We start from the raw sequence: 18,180 nt of genomic DNA, 5'->3' as shown, positions 1-18,180 counted from the left end.
AGGAGCCATATCAGTGATTCCCAATGGGGGCGGTTACGTGTCTTAAGGCAGTGGTCCCCAGCCACCTGGCCACGGAATGGTACCAGGCCGCAAAGCACATGCTACCGGGCCGTGAGGAAACAATATGATTTGGTGATATGAAACGATATGAGACAGCTGCACCTTTCCTCCTTCCCTGTCACAGCCACTATTGAACTTGAATGCACGCGAGGTCAACAGTCGCCTAAATGCAGTGATACCCTCACGACAGGGATCACTGGTTGGCCTCGGGTAACCAGTCATCTTATGCGGCCGGCGAGAAGTGCCGTTGGTACTGGCCTGGAACCCGGATAGATGGGCGCCGCCTGTCCAGCACACCAAATGTTTGTGGGGAACCCGGTGCTAAAATATTCACAGATGACCTAATTCGGGCTCAGGATTTCATAAGTAGCAGAACAGCTACCTCGCTGCGATCTGCTGAAAGTCATCCCACGAGCCAAACTTTTGTCAGCCGATAGATCCTACCTACCTACAAGGGGGGGTGGGTGCGCGTCCTGTCGCACTCCTCACTCGGTCAGTCGCTCTCTCTGGACTGCGACCGCCGTGGCTCTGGCCCTTACCTTGTCCTCTCACTGATGTGTTGCAATGATTTTATATGTTCATTCGAGGAAAATATGTGCTGTGTGTTTAATATCCAAACGTTACTTAAAATGTTATGATGCTATTGACTTACAATTGACTTATCACTATAGTTATGCGAGGAAAATATGCGCTGTGTGTTTAATATTAAATTTGTTAGATAAACCCTTTTAGAAACAAAATTGAGTGTATTAGCCACTTATAAGTGACTTATAGTTGACTTATCACCTGTATTCCGGTTGTGATTAACAACCCCGCCCACCCCCCCTGTCGGCCGGTCCGCAAGAATATTGTCAATATGAAACTGGTCCGCGGTGCAAAAAAAGGTTGATGACCCCTGTCCTAAGGGGGTGTTAGGGGAATTAGAAGTCATTGGAGGGCATTCAAGGTTCTTGGGAGGGCAATAAGTGGCACCCTAACGTAAGGCATGAGAACTGTCCAACCGGTTGTTCAGCAAGCACTTCCAAAAAGAAAATGCAGGAGTCACTGGAACACAGGAAGAACCATAGCTCTGCAGGCAGTGTGCACTCATCGTCACATGTCAGAAACTCAGCAATTTCATCCGATCTTGCCAATGAAACACACTATTGAGGATGCATAAATTGGCAGTCAGGGTGCCCAACAGTTTCCCTTGACTTGTGGCACTGAACGAGTACATGCAATTTGGTAAAGCAAGTACACCCTATCAATTTTCTCTACAGATCTACGGAAATATGTTCCACAACAATACAGTGCTGGCCCAACCAAATGTCTAATGAAGCCATGAAACCATCAAGATTGCAGGAACACTTCTGTAAAAGAAACCATGAAAAGGCTACTTATGGTACTCATTACAGAAGATGAAAGAAACATTTGAAAAGCATTGTACACTCATGTCATTTACCAATAGAGTTAAAAATGACCTTGATAGTGATCTCATTCCTTCTTATAACATTTCAAAAATGATAGCAGTGTGAGAAATCTCATACAATTGTTGAAAGATGAATAATGCCTGCGGTATCGGAAGTGCTCAGCACTGTCCTCAAAATGGATGCCAGTATTTTAAAATCAATTCTTCCAAGTGATAACTTTATAGCTCATCGTATTGACGAAATGAGTGAAGACATTGAGTATCAACTATGCACAGAGCTACAAAAAACAGAATTTGAGATACAAATGGATGAGTCAACTGTATAAGACAACAAGGAAATGCTAATGGAATATGTGCAGTTCATGAAAAATGGATAAGTGTATGAAGAGATTCTCTTTTGTAAAAAGTTAAAAACAAATAGCAACAGAGAACCAATCTAACATGATCTCAAAATATATATTGAGGATAAAGGTATTCCGATTAGGAATATGATTTCTTGTGCAACAGATGGAGCGCCATATATGACAGGTCACCATGCTGGTTTAGTGGCATTTCATGAAAAAAGAAATTCCAAGTCTGTTTGCAATCTATTGTGTAATTCATCATCAACATCTCTCAGCCAAAAACCTCAGCCAGGTGACTTTTTTCAGGTATGACTCTTGTAATATCTGCTATCAACAAAATTAAAGCTCTTCCATTAAATAGCAGAATATTCCACCAGTTATGCCAGGATAACGAAGTAGAGTTTGAATGCTTGCATCTGCACACTGAAGTGCATTAGCTACCAAAAGGCTGCTGCTTAAAACATTTCTTCGGTCTTTCTGACACTGTGGTTAAATTTTTGCTCGAAGTCAACAATTCTTGGAAAACAAAATTGAACTTCTACATGCAGATGGGGCATATCTAGCTGATCTGTATGACAAAAGAACTTTCTAAATATGAAACTGCAGGGTGAGAATTTCAATTTAATCAGGCAAAAAGTGCATTGAGAAAAGCATGTTCTCACAGTTCCCCTGCATGGAAAGTATGGCACTTTCTTTCACAGATGGTGATTTGCAAGAGTACTGCTTACACCTGCAATCACTGAAGAAGGATTTTCAGAATCAATTCTAGGATTTGAACAATCTGGAAATTCTGGACTGGGTAATTAACTCATTTCTTTGCAAGGTCGAGGAACAGGAAGTGAGCTTCCAAGAAATTATTGAAATTCAGAATGATGAAGAACCAAAAATGTTTTTCAAAAATGTTAGCCTGTCACAACTTGAACCAGATACTTTAACTTTTGCTAAAAACCATCAAGCTCAAGGGTCAAATTGATATTGAAACTACTGTACAGCACACAGGTACTGCGTAAGCTAGGTATAAAGACAAATAAAAATTTAAATCAGAATCATCTTTCTCATGTAAGCATATGGCAGACATGTTTTTACATTATGGGGGTGCTGGAAAGTATACTGTGCCTAAGAGGGGCCTTGGAAAGTATCGAGGTGCTTTAGGGGCATTGGCAAGTATGAAAGTTCTTTAGGGGAGCATTGGGCTAAAAAAGGTTGGGAAACTCTGACCTATATTCTCTTAGGTCAATGAAAGTTGAGTTATACAAACTGTGAGCTGGGCTTGACAGACCATATTAAGAAATAATGTTCTGGGATGCCCTGAACCAAGGGTCACCATCTCAAAATAAGAGATAACAATAGAATTTCTAGTCTGAAATTGAAGAATAAGTGGCTCAGAAAAATAAATGCAAGATTAGTCTGTCTCTTCTGGAGGCAGTGTGGCAAGTCTGTTTGGCAAATGTTTCATCCTGTTAGGTTTATTTTTTTCTTTTGAAGAATGGGCTACATAGCTCTGAGCAGAATTGCTGTATTGATTTGTAGCTATTTGATAATAAATGAGTGGTGTTCTTGGTTATTTCCACTTTTATAAATTCCTCTGCACATAGGTACTTCATGTATATTTCCATCTTGTGAATGCATTGTGTCAGTTTTAAAGGTTAGCAATGTTAAACCTGATAAAGAATGATAAATTTATTAGGGTTAGAAATTATTATTTAGATATACAGTATGTACTTTTACACTTTTTTGGCAGTTGTTGAATAGAATGACTTAATTGAAAACGATTCAAAATAGTTTAATCTGTCATGTTTTTAAAAAGTTGATGCACACCCTTCAAGAGAAAAATGAACAAAGCTTAAAGCTTAGAGTCAAAACTTCACATATTTTCACCAACATAGTCAAAAGCTTATTACTGAAAATCAGCAATTTCAATTTATTCCATTAGCTTGGTAAAGAATCTTTTGCAGATGACTAGTTTGGGGTGAAATGATGCTTGATTGATTTGATAGTTTTTGTGCTGAGCCATGAGAGACATTGTTGAAACAGTTCAACTGCTCATCACCTCATCATCATACATGTTTGATCAAAACTGGATGAATAGTAATGCCCTCTATTTAATTTTCTTAAATCTTGATGATTATTGTGCAGTCACTGTAATATTTGACATTTATTGGCTTCATTATTCTGAGCAAGTGGCCCCTTTGGGCTATGAAACCACATAAGAAATGTATTTGGAGAATGAAGACACAAAGCTCAAACTTTTGAATGCACAATGTTGTTTTGAGGGATGTTATTAGTATTCAAAATCTTCCTCTGTGTTCTTCATCTATAAAAGATTCTGATCTTGTTTCACGGACTCCCAAAATAAAAAGAGAGTGTAGTAAATGCTCTCTACATAGACTATTAACAAACAACTAAAATATTGTGTGTTGGCTCTATTTGTAACAGCCAGAATGGCCTTTCAAATTTCTGGGTGTAACATGGTTTCAAGACCTGCAAATGATTATAAGGAAGGATTTTGCCATTTTTAATTTACAAGATACTTTATAAGGTAATTGAGAGATTTTTTTAAACTAGTTTTTTACTACAATCTTGGTCCTTGAGTTTTTGCCATATGATTGGTAGATAAAAATAGATACTTTGGGTTTCATTTGCACTGTTAATCTGTGGCGATGTTAAACTGGGGCTCAATCTAACTCTAGAGTGAGACAACTAAGAAAGCTGACTTTATGCAGTGATTTGGACCTAGGCCAAAAGCAGGACACACTACAATATTTAAACGTAAAATTTAAAGAAAGCTGTTTGGCACTAATGCAGCATATTAATGTGAAAGAAATCATAATTCATATTAAATGATTCTCTGATTCGGTTGGAAGAGCTTGGCACTGAAACTGCCTGCACAAAAATAGAAATACTCAGCTCCTCAATTCCTATATCTTCATCATTATTTAGCAGAATGTTTAACAAAACAATTACCTCACAGAGATGTTGCAAGGAAAAAGGCTCTTTCATCCAAATATGTCCCAACCATCAAATGCCAATTTTTATACTAATTCTACCTGAACACAATTTATTCTCCTCTCGTTGGTGTTGTCTTTCATTGATTCTATTTTGGTTATTACCCTTTCATGGATTTATTGAGTATTACCACAATAAAATGAATCTGTGGTTGTATATGGTGACATATATATACTTTGATAATAAACTTACTTTGAATTTTGAACTTTAATCTTTCTCGTAACTTTCCACATGCCATTAATCCTACATCTCCCGGCCTGATTCTACCCCACAACTTCACACCAGAGGTAACTAACAGTGGAAAATTAAAGTAACAACCATTAACTTTAGCAAACCAATGCACCTGGAAGAAACACAGAGTCACAAATAAAACGTGTACATCACACACAGACTCCACCAGAGGTCAGTATTGAACCTAATCTTGGGAGCTATGCGGCAGCACCTCAATCAGTTGCACCATGGTCAACACACACGAAGGGGGAATACACAGTTGACTTTTAGGACCAACTTCATCGTGACAGGGAAGAATGGAGGCAGAAGTGGTGGGGGGAGGGGGGAAGAAGTACCAGCTAGCAAAGTCTATTTGTTTATTCCCCTCCATAGGTGCTACATGACTTGCTGAGTTCCTTCAGCATTTTGTGCATGTTGCTTAAGATTTCTAGCATCCGCAAAATCTCTTGTGTTTATGATAAACTGCCCCACGGTGCTGCAACAAACAGACTTTCCCTTGTAATTCTCCAACAAAGCCCTTTTGCCTCCCTACTTGCACAAAACTAGCAGCAGCACTTCCTACCAACACATGTGATGAAGTGATGAAGGGTTATTGACCTTCACTTCATTTTATTTTGCCTTGATGCTTCCTACAGGGCTCAGTGTTTATTATAAAAGGCATGAAGGATACACTTACCATAATCTGTGTTTTCTGGCTCCCAGCAGTTTGATGGCCAAAAATATGGAGCCTATAATGAAAATTTATTTGTTACTGCTCTGAAGTCAACAATACCTAAGAGATCAAGAGAGCCTAGTTACATGTTTGCTAATGGAATCAAGTTTAAAGGATACTTGAAAATAACTTCAGTTTATTGTTGGTTTAGATGACCATTGACCTAACCTCACTATTCACAGTGAACACATACAAGGACATACACAATAGACATGATGACCTAATGCTCCGTCAATTTCCATCATCCAATCTGAAACTAAAGGTTTAAACTGCTAACCAGCAACATCATGAACATCATTTTCTCCAATTTCTGGTAATTTTTTCCCTCCCCCCCTTCCCTCTTCTATTCCCCACTCTGGCTCCCCTCTCACTTCGCCTTTTCTCCTCACCTGCCTATCACTTCCACCTGGTGCCCCTCCTTCTTCCCTTTCTCCCATGGTCCACTGTCCTCTCCTACTATCAGATTCCTTCTTCACCAGCCCTTTACCTTTCCCATCTATCACGTCCCAGCTTCTTACTTCACCACCACCCCACCCACCTGGCCTCAACTATCACCTTCTAGCTTGCATTCCTTCCTCTTCCCCCAGTTTCTTATTCTTGCATCTTCCCCCTTTCTTTCCAGTCCTGATGAAGGATCTTGGCCTGCAACGTCTATTGGATTAAACTGCTTAATTGTTACTTTCTTTGCAGCTTAACAATTAATTACCCACTTGCTTTGTATAGCTACTTAGATACATGTAACTGTTTAGTATGTCTCCTAGTAGCCACAGTATGTATATGCAACTGTACAGTGAGTCCCCTTGTGATTACTTTTGTATGATTCTGGAAGCTTCTCTTGGTATTGCATTGTTTGAATGGGAGCTATTTGATTGGTTGACTTTTAACTGTGAATTTGAATGGAATATTTCTCATCTGGGTATAAAAAGGTCTGACCATGCAGTTTCACCATATATTCTTCTTCTCTCCCTTGCTTACGAGCCTCTGGCTCTATTACTGCCAGTTTCCAGTTTCCTATGTTCTGGCAGCACTTAATAAACTGGTCATGAAGCAACAAGATTTATGTCTCTTTCCTGACTTCCGAAAGAACCTTGGATCAAAAACAGCAGAATCTAACATGTTGACTGTTTGTTCATTTCCATAGGTGCTGTCTGACCTGCCGAGTTCCTTCAATATTTTGTGTGTGTTGTTTTAGATTTCTAGCACTTTCAAAATCTCTTGTGTGTCATAGAACCATAGAACATTACAGCACAGAAACAAGCCTTTTGGCCCTTCTTGGCTGTGCCGAACCATCTTTCTGCCTAGTCCCACTGACCTGCTCCTGGCCAATATCCCTCCATACACCTCTCATCCAGTCAGTCTATAATTCCATGAAATCTAGCACCATGTGTGAATTTTCAGTGCAATTCTTAGGGAATATTACTAACGAGCAAAGAGCAGTTTACTGCAATGCAACGTCTTAGATCAATATTCATTGTGTAAAGCTGAGAAGCTGATGAATGCAATTTCTATTAAATGCATATTTTATGGTGATTTTTTTTTACTTTGATGTCTTGGTTCAATGATTCCAGTCACTGCTTAGAATAACTGTAATTCAATCATCTGGAGGGAAGGGAAATGTGTTTTTTTTTACCTTTAGCATACAGAGTTTGCAATGGTCTGCTACTTGCAACCCTTTCTTTGCTTTAATAGCTTCAGGCACATAAATCCTGGAAAATGCCATGTCCCAGTGTCAGCACCAGTGTGCACTCAGGCCGAGAGCGTGCTGAGCCAATGTCCTTTCCAAAGTCCATGTTGTCATGAGGAGATCCCCATCCACATCCTAACCCTAGCTCCAACCTAATACCTTTCCCACAGCCCTCACCCTATTGCCATTTTGTGAAAGAGGACTTCACTGAAAAGGAAGTGCTGTCAGTCAAACTGAGAAAAGGAACCAAGTTCTTATAAATTGGTCTCTTTCTTTCTCTATGGATGTTGTCCAATTTGCCAATTTTCTTTTCTTTTTATTCTAGATGTTAATTTCCCTAAAGGACCAATAGATTTTTAGATACCGAAATGAATTAGGCAACATGGGGTTGGTGCTGGCAAGTGGAGCTGCACTAAAACGTCAGATCTTACTGAATGCTTTAGCAGGTCTCTTACTCCTTCTACTTCTTATGTTCTCACGCACAAAAGTTGGTGTGAGAACCTATAGGCAATCAGCTTTCAAAAGTTTCAAAATCCATTCATTCTTGGAGGTTTCAGATATGATCCTAGCTTTGAATTTGATTGACTGAATCTCACTACGGATAGGAGCTAAAACTGCTCCTCCCAATAACTGTGAAGCCAATGGAAAGGAAACTCTGAGACTTGCCTCCAAATCGGTCAAGGGCAGATTGAAGAGGATAGGTCAGATATAGGATAAGCCACTTCTCTGCTGTCTTGGTGATTTCTTCTCCAAGTTAAGGTGGGAGAACAGGAAGTAGCTGCTGAAGTTTGGTGTCACAGTATTTAAATAAGTATTGAAAAGTGAGTTGGCCCACGTAAAGTACCTGAGGTAGCAAGATCTCTGATTCCAAAGTAAGAGGCACGGTTGCTCACCTGAAACCTGTAAAACGTCCCATCATCTTTCAGTGTCAGAACGTGATCAGAGATGGGAAAGAGGTATCCTTGAGCTGCAATGAGGCTCCCTAAATGTATTGCTTCACCTGTGAACAAGGAAACCGGAAATACATCTTGAATCCCATTGCTACTGACACCGATTCCATTTATGCAGTCTTCCTCCTGAGCTCTCTTCTGCATTCCATGGCATCATAATCCACTGCAATACTTACTTATTCAACACGGTACATTTTGGTTATTGCCCATCATCAATACAATTCCATAGTTTCTGCTGGTTTTCAGATTGATACTCTACATGAAAATATATGACTAGAAATTAAACTGCATAGCACCGTTTATTTCAGTTTTATATGATTGAAACTATACCATTTTTATATGAATCAGATAATGAATATCTTTGGTTTGGATAAGCATTTACCACCATTGGACATGAGCCACCTTTGTCTGTCAATATGAGTTCCATGTCAGGGGTGCATAAAATGATGTCACTCCCACCGCACTCTTCCCTGTTGGACACTCTGGATTATGTCTGGCACAGCGTATGACTAGAGACTGGCCAGGCATGTTCTTTGCCTTACTTGCATTGTTACTTTTAATTTCCCATAAACAACATATTTCTTTGCCTGATTTTGTCCAGAAATGCATGGATACCGTAGTGCGCAAAAGTCTTAAGCACATATATATATAAACCAGGGCGCCTAAGACTTTTGCACAGTACTGTAGTAATTTTATGCATTGCACTGTATTGCTGTCACATAAAAAAATTCATGACATATGTGAGTTGATGATAAGCCTGAGTCTGGTCACAGAAGGCAAAGAGTGGTTGTAGACGGGTCATATTCTGCATGGAGGTCGGTCACCAGTGATCTGGGATCTGTTCCAAGACCCCTTCTCTTCATGATTTTTAAAAATGACCTGGATGAGGAAGTGGAGGGATGGATTAGGAAATTTGTAAAGGTTGGGGGTGTTATGGATAGTGTGGAGGGCTGTCAGCCATTGATAGGATGCAAAACTGGGCTGCAAAGTGGCAGATGGAGTTCAACCCAGATAAGTGTGAGGTGGTTCATTTTGGTAGGTCAAATATGATGGCAGAATATAGTATTAATGGTAAGACTCTTGACAGTGTGGAGGATCAGAGGGATCTTGGGGTTCGAGTCCATAGGATGCTCAAAGCTGCTGCGCAGGTTGACTCTGTGGTTAAGAAGGCGTATGGTGTACTGGCCTTCATCAATCATGGAATTGAATTTAGGAGCTGAGAGGTAATGTTGCAACTATATAGGACCCTGGTAGACCCCAATTGGAATACTGTGCTCAGTTCTGGTTGCCTCACTACAGGAAGGATGTGGAAGTCATAGAAAGGGTGCAGAGGAGATTTACAAGGATGTTGCCTGGATTGGAGAGCATGTCTTATGAGAATAGGTTGAGTGAACTCAGCCTTTTCTCCTTGGAGCGACGGAGGATGAGAGGTGACTTGATAGAAGTGTACAAGATGATGAGAGGTATCTATCGTGTGGATAGTCAGAGGCATTTTTCCAGGGCTGAAATGGCTGCCACAAGAGGACACAGGTTTAAGGTGCTGGGGAGTTGGTACAGAGGAGATGTCAGGGGTATGTTTTTTACTCAGAGTGTGGTTAGTGCATGGAATGGGCTGCCGGCAATAGTGGTGGAGGTGGATACAATAGGGTCCTTCAAGAGGCTTTTAGATAGGTACATAGAGCTTAGTAAAATAGAGGGCTATAGATAAGCCTAGTAATTTCTGAGGTAGGGATATGTTCGGCTGTAGGTTTTCTATGTTTCTATGATATGGATCTCTACTGTAGACAGAGTGGGCAGGGAGAGATAGATCATGGTTGGGAAAATGGGAAGGGAGAGGGGTGGAAGTGGGAAGCACCGGAGAGTCATTTTGCAATGATTAATAAACTAAACATTTGGAATCAAATTACCTCACTTAGTGTCTCAGGATTGGTTGTGGCCGTACCTGTGCCACCCCATGTTCATGGCACTTCTTCTCTGCCACCCATCCCAGAACACTTCCACTGCACTCCACCCTCACCCTCACAACATAATTTGTTCCCACCAGATTTACAAACCTGCTCTCCATTCCATGTTGACAAACACAGTACTGTGCAAAAGTCTTGGATACCCGACCTACATATATATATATATATATACCTAAGCTTCCACATTTACTTTCACTTTCCAGGACGTCTGGTGTATCATCGGTGCTGGCCATGTTATATTGTCAGTATCTACAACATTCTGTGCCCATCTAAGTGTATGTCTGGGAGATATAATACAATGAACACATAAAAAAAAACAGAATATTTTTCAAACAAGTCATCAAATTAAAGATTTTCCCCACTCCCTTCACCCTACCACCTTCCCCTGATGAAAACTTCCAATGGATGGAATTAATTTGGCTTTTAGAGCTACTGTGCGAATGAAAGTCTAAGAAAAACCTTCACTGTAAATCAGTCAGTGAAATTGCCAGTTCATCACGAGTTCCACCATGACAAAGCAGATGACAATGCACCATAAGGTGCAAGTATTATAAGCCTGACTCATGAAAGGCTGCCACTTGTTGATGGTTGTCTGTTGCCTCCCAGTTCTGATTAAACATCTGCTTTGCAACCATCACTTTCTTATTCAGCAAAAATACATTTCAAAGGCATCTGCTCAATTTTCCATTTTTAAAAAATTTGAAACCTTGTCAAACACCATTAAAATATCAAAGTATATGATAATAGCATTTCTCAAGGCTGGTCTCTCAGTGGCTTTGAAAACCTGGTAAAATACTGTTTTCAGACTCCCTGTTAACAACCAGCAGTTGACCAGCCAATAAAAACATAGCTTAAGGATGGAAACCCTTCAGCTCCCATCTCCTTTGTCTATTTGTATTATGTATCAGTTTTGAACTCATTATTTTGAGGGATGTCAGTGGAAGAAAATGGAACAATTTTCACTTCAGCACCCTGTACTAAGTTCCCACGACCAAGCATAACTCAACCAGATAAAACATGGTAGGGTGCTAAGTTATGTCTGCCTCAGCTGAAAGGTGCAGTGGCAGTTTCAGAAAGGCACATTCTAATGCTCCACAGCATTCTCATATCACGCACCTGTGCAGTCACTACATGACATTGTTCATTGGGTGCCCAGTTAAAATCAGTAATTTCATCCAGGCCCCTAATTGGGTATCTGAATGCAGAGAACCTACATCCTTCTACATAGATCTCGTACAGGCAGCTGCCAAGTACATCAATATTTCATTCCAAATCCATTTGAAAACAAGTCCCAAAAGTGAAGGATATGTGTTGAAGGCAAGATTTACAAATTCAATACAGAATGAAAATAGTATAGCCATCAATGTAAACTGCAAAAAGGCTACTGTATTTTTTTTTACAATTTGTAGGAAATTAAAGATTAAAGGTGACTTAATATATCCATTTATAATTATCAGAGAGATTGATGGGTATGCAGAAAGATTTTTTTTCTCATTTGGTTGGATACTATGACAACTGTGCTGCTCCAAAGAGCGCTATGTGTGGTCTTGCTTACCCTCGGAAAATTAGGCTCGATAATGAGTCAACCTATAGCCAGGGAAGTGATGACCCCCTCCTGTTAGACTGTTTGTGGTAGCTTATTTTTATTCTTTCTACTTCTCTCCTAATAATTATATCTGTAAATGCCACTGTGACACTGCAATTTCGGGATCAATAAAGTATCTATCTATAAGCCCCAATTAGCTACCATTGTTAAGCAAAAAAAATAGGTAGTTTAGAGTAACTGTTTCACTGGTTGTAAGGTTAATGTGGGAGACTGTACAGTGTATGAAGATAACGAGGTACAGAAGGGTATGTTGGTGATGTTAAATGGAATGCAGGCAGGAGGCTTGCGTAGAGCAATAGCAATGGCATAGAACATCTCCTGTACTCTGCAGTACCATGCATCCTGGACCTTTTGAAACACCCAGCATATTTGCAGCTATGTAAGTTGTTGTTTGTATTTACATGGAGCATGGGAAGAGGACGTTGTCTTTAATCTGTTTAATGGCATTTCTGAAATGATGGAAACTGCAAACACATATGAACAAGAAGCAACCATTCAGCCTTCAATAGTGTTACATCACTTAGCTGGATCATGGTTGACCTACAAATCAGCTCCAATTAACTCATCTTCGCTTCCCATCTCTCTATAACCTTACTATGTTAAGTCTATCTGTCTTACTTGCAATATCGTTAATTGATCCAAGCTTTTAAGTAAGAGATCCCATTTTACGTCACTCTTTTAAAGAGGAAAAAACCCTACTCATTTCACTCTTAAATGAGCTGGCTCTAATGTTAATATTTACTCTTTTGTTCTGAGCTCTTGCACGAAAGGAAAGACTTCCAGTGCATTAAATACCTTTATCATTTTAAACATCTTGATTAGGACATCCCTCAAATGTCAGAGCTCACAGAAGTTCACTCACAATCAGTTTATTAAATATATAATACTTGCATTTACCTTTCAACTTTCTCAAAGCATTTTACACCCAAGGAAGTATTTTCTGATTTGCATTCAACTGAACTCTTCAATCTCTGGTATCACTCAGCACTTCCAAAGCATTAGTGTAATGTTCCAGCATTCATTGAGTGATAGAAAAACAACATGAAAACAGGCTTCTCAGCTCACTAAAGTCCATGCTAACAATTTATGCACACCAATTCTATATTAATCCCATTTTCTTTTATCCTCCCCACATTCTCCGCTAAGGTTCTACTATTCACTTAGAGGTAACTTACAATGGCCAGCTAGACTACAACCTGCATGGTGGTTGTTTGTGGTGGTGGTGGGGGAACCGGAGCACCTGAGGGAAGCCCATGTGGTATATGGAAGAACGTGAAAGCTCCATATAAGCAGCACCTGAGGTTAGGATCGAACTCAGTTCTCTGGCACTGTGAAGCTTCTCAATTCTGACCAGTTTTAACATAAGAAGGACACTGTTCCATTGAGCAAGGTTGAAAAGAAGGAATTCTGATGAAGGAACTTTGACTGAAATTTTAATTCTGGTTCTCTTTCCATGTGTGCTACCTGATGCTCAGTGATTCCAACATTTTGTTGTAGTAACGAAATCAAAGAGGTTAGGGCTTGCTCAAATCCTCAGCCTGAAACATTAACACCGTTTCTCTTTCCACAGGTACGGTGTTCTTTTACTGTTCTTATTCTGTAGGTAGATAGCTTTCAATTCACTGACCTTTCAAATACTTCAGCTGCTCAAAACTTAATCTCCCTTTAAATATCTCCAGTATCTTAAGCAACTATTGCACTAATAGTGAGAGCTCCAGGATCAAACTTCCCATTATCTTTTTTTTTAGTGAACTAGGTTCTCTCACACCTTATTGCTGCAAGTATTTTTAAAAGCCCCTTTGTTGTTAAGTGACATTTTCTCAGAAATCTATCTATGATTCATTTGGCTGACCCAGTTCCTCTTTATAAAACCACTCAAGCCTGTACTCTTCAATCATATCTGAGGTAGTGGCAAGTCACGTATTTAATTTGCTTGGTAAAAGTATTTTGCAAGGTAACCAGCAATTGTGAATTCAGATCTTTGTCTTTACAAGTTGCATAATTAAACTTCCTTACCTGGGTCTTCAATGCTCAAGCTCTTCATCAGCCACTGTACGATGTCTGCACCTAAAATGTAAAGGTGTTGGAAATGAATTGTTGCACTGGGATCCCAAGGCAAGTGCATTGTCATTATCAGGTTCCTCTGTGAGTTTTGAAAGAAATTATATTTTACAATGAGGCTAAGAATAGACAAAGTTTCAGAGGTCCCACAACACCAATCCAGGAACAGCTATTACCCTACAACCATCAGGCTCCTGAACCGACGTGGATAACTTCAGTCTCTAAACTGATTTTACACCCTACAGTCACACTTTCAAGGACTCTTTACAACTTGCGTTCTCAGTATTATTTTTGTCTTTAGACAGTGTGTCTTCTTTTGCACACTGGCTGTTTGTCAATCTTGATTGTTTTATGTATAGTTTTTCTTAAATTCTATTGTATTCCTTTTTATTCCAGTCAAGGCCGGCAAGAAAATGAATCTCAAGGTAAGTACATGTTCGGCACAGCATTGTGGGTTGAAAGGGCTGTATTGTGCGGTAGTTTTTCTATATTTCTATGTAGTGTATAGTAACATATAAATACTCTGATAATAAATTTACTTTGAACACAGAACTTCGAACTTATAATGAAGATCAATAGCAGAAAGCCAGGATTCAGATTAAGGATCTCCCACTTGCCCACTCCATCAATCTGCCACCAGATTGCATTGGAAAACTCCCAATTTGTGAAAAGCTATCCTTATAGAGTACAAATGTTCAATTAGAACTGAATGTTTGTGGTGATAGGGACATGCTCTGTTTCTCCTCCTGAGGGTGCAGTAGGATTGTGGTCAAATACAAGCAACAAGGTTTGGAATTAGGTTTTGTTCCCTGAAGGATGATCAGGATGCTGATCCAATGCACTGCAGAGAGCAGTGATGATATAAGACCATAGACAGTAAGACATAGGACAGAGTTAGGCCATTCAGACTACCAACTCTGCTCCAGCATTCCACAATGGCTGATTTACTGTTCCTCTCAACTCCACTTTCTTCCCTTTTCCCCATAGCATTTGAAGCCCTTACTAATCAGGAACTTATCAATTTCTGCTTTAAATATACTCAATGACTTGGCCTTCACAGACATCTGTGGCAATGAATTGCAGAGATTCACTACTCACAGGCTAAAGAAACTTCTCCTCATCTCTGTTCCAAAGGGACATCTTCTATTCTGAGGTGTGTCCTCTGGTCCTAGACGCCATATTCAGAAACATTCTCTCCACATCAACACTAGGCCTTTCAATATTTGATAGGTTTCAATGAGATCCTCCCCCTCACTTTATTCTACTAAACTCCAGTGAGTATAGGCCCAGAGCCATCAAATACTCCTCATATGTTAGCCCTTTCATTCCTGAAATTATTATTATTATTAAATTATTATTATTATCTCCTCTGCACCCTCTCCAATGCCAGCAAGTCCAAAACTGCTCACAATACTTCAATTACAGTCTAATTAATGCCTTATAAAGTCTCAACACTATATCCTTGCTTTTACATTCTAATCCTCTTACAATAAATGCTAACATTACATTGGCCACTGACTCAACTTGCAATTTAATCTTTAGCGAATCCTGAATGAGGACTCCCAAGTCTCTTTGCACCTCTGATTTCTTAATGTCCTCCACATTTTGAAAACAGTCTATGCTTTTATTTCTTCTACCGAAGTGCATGACCATACATTTCCCTGCACTGTATTCCACCTGCTACTTTATTGCCCCTTCTCCAAATCTGTTCAAGCCCTTCTGCAGACTCCCTGCTTCCTTAATACTGCCTGCCCTTCCATCTATCTTTTTATTATCCACAAACTTGACCATAAAACCTTCAATCCTATCATCCAGATCATTGACATATAATATGAAAAGAAGTGGTCCTAATACAGACTGTGGAATACCACTAGTCACTGGCAGCCAATCAGAAAAGACCCCCTTTATTCCCATGCTTTGCCACCTGCCAGTCTGCCAATGTTCTATCCTTGGACTCTTATCTTGTAAAGCAGCCTCATGTGTGGTGCCCTGTCAAAAGCCTTCTGAAAATTCAAGTACACAATATCCACTGATTCACCTTTGTCTAGCCTGCTTGTTCTTTCCTCAAAGAATTCCATAAAGTTTGTCTGGCAAGATTTTCCTTTAAGGAAAGCATGCCATCTTAATCCTTAATCCTGAGAACTGTGTCCTGTGGTTACTGGCTTTAATGGCAGAATAAGTAAGTCCTTTCTGCTTCCCTCTCTAGGCCTCTCAATTTTATATGCTAATTTAAATGCATGAAATGAAGCAATCAAGAGCACAAGGGTATAAGAACTGGAAGCGAGAATAGGTAATGTGTCCTATACTGCCATACAATAACATCATACTCGATCACCTACTTCAGGCCATCTTCCTTCCTAAGTTCCTTTTCTTTTTATTTTTCTGTTATCTAGAGATCCATTATCATCTGTTTTAAGTGAACTCCGTGACTGAACCTTTTGTCTTCTCAGTGAAAAATATTATCCTCGCTTTTCCCTCTCAAACGGCAGGGTGAATGCCATCACTTGCTCCTAAGGGTTCCTTTACCTTAAGCTCCCTAACGAAATCTGGGTCATTGCATACTGTAACTCCCAATGGAGTTTACTGCCTGTAAAAGGCTGGTGATGGCAGTTAGTCAGGACTTTAAAGAGTGAATTATGTAAGCAATTGAATTAAAATAATTTGCTGTCTAAGAGAAATGGACCCATTTCCAAGAAATCCAAGATTTCTTGCATTAATCTAAATTGGTGCAGCATAGACCTGGTAGCCAGGGGCCCTGTTTCAATTCATTCACTCCCTTTCACTCTCCCTCTCCCTTCCTATATATATATATCCCCACAATTGTTCTCACCCCATACAACTATCCAGTATTTTTCTCTATAAACAAAATGTGGATACACTGAAAGTGATAATTGCAAAAAAAATCAGTGCATTTAGCATCGTTATCCTTTTAACCCAGAATATACACACCCAGTCTCCAACTCGTGTTCATTATGTTAAATCTGACTGATAACAGCACAGGCCAAACCAACCACTGAGCTCCCAGAAATAGACTTAAACATTTACAATGGATGGATATCACCACCAACCACTCCCAATCATTATTCCATAACTTCACCACAGCAATCACTAACCTGCACTTCCAATTATTACTCATAACACTTGAAACATGGTTGCATTTCTAACACTTCAATTTTGAACAAATAAAATAATTCCAAATGTCATCTAGTGTGCATGCTGCTGGGAATCAGTTGATTGATTCATCAAATTCATTACTTGTCAATACCAGATTCAAATTCTTTATGTTCAGTTATGTTTTAATTTTCCCAATTTTCTGAACAGCATGATTTATTTCAGTATTATATGCACCAATGGAGAGGAAATAATTAACTGCTTTAATGACAGTTAAACACCATGCACTATTAATTCTTGTATTAAATGTAGAAGAACAATCATGTGTTTTAATAGCATGGTGATAATGCTGGGTACTGGAGCCTGGCTCAGATATACACTTCAGTTACGCAAGGGAAAAGAGGCTTACTTTTACATATGGAGTCAGAGGTTCAAACTTGGCACTGAAATAGACTCTTCATGTACACACCTGATGATTCAATTTCCCGTTCTCCATTCATGCCCATTAACTCACCCAAGTTTTGACCAATCGCCTGCACAGTTGCAGCAATTTACACTGGTAAACTAATCTTCAGACCTACCAGACATGGGAGTAAACAGGAATACCCATAGAAAATGAGCACTGCCTGGGAACTGCGAACTTCTCACAGACAACACCAGAGGTAAGGATCGAACCCAGTACACTGGAGCTCTGAAGCAGCAGCTCTTCTGGCTGCATCACTCTCCTGTCTTAATATAAACTAAGCAACTTTAGCATGGACAATCAGGAGCTGAAATGTCCACATTATACACACTTTTTAATAATAATAGTAAGTAATTGATCCTGAGTGGGAAATTATTTTGTAACAACAGCAACATTTAAAAACACAATTAGCAATAATAATAAATAATAAAGTACAGAATAATAATACAATAATTTACCAGTACACAATAATAATGTACAAAATAATAAAACAGAGCCTATCGTACTGTGATGTGTGTTCTCCTGCCACACAGAGATGAACTGTTGTATTTGCTTATTGCATTTGGTAGGAAAGATTTTC

At 39.4% G+C, this 18,180-nt stretch overlaps 1 protein-coding gene across 2 annotated transcripts in view; it reads right to left on the bottom strand.

Moving 5' to 3' along the window:
* The window catches only part of LOC140725163 (regulator of G-protein signaling 6-like), a 573,527-nt gene that overhangs the window by 67,437 nt on the left and 487,910 nt on the right, over positions 1 to 18,180 (bottom strand). For both annotated transcript variants that reach the window (XM_073040261.1, XM_073040262.1), the window contains exons 4-6: positions 13,982 to 14,032; positions 8,339 to 8,445; positions 5,726 to 5,777 (exon numbers count right to left, since the gene is read on the bottom strand). In XM_073040261.1, the coding sequence (XP_072896362.1) occupies positions 5,726 to 5,777; positions 8,339 to 8,445; positions 13,982 to 14,032 (210 nt within the window). The remainder of the gene's footprint in view (positions 1 to 5,725; positions 5,778 to 8,338; positions 8,446 to 13,981; positions 14,033 to 18,180) is intronic.

The sequence above is a fragment of the Hemitrygon akajei genome, chromosome 3, assembly GCF_048418815.1.
Source record: "Hemitrygon akajei chromosome 3, sHemAka1.3, whole genome shotgun sequence".
Classification (NCBI taxonomy): Eukaryota; Metazoa; Chordata; class Chondrichthyes; order Myliobatiformes; family Dasyatidae; genus Hemitrygon; species Hemitrygon akajei.
Note: the sequence above shows the minus strand (reverse complement) of the source record. Positions and strands in the feature narration are given on the sequence as shown.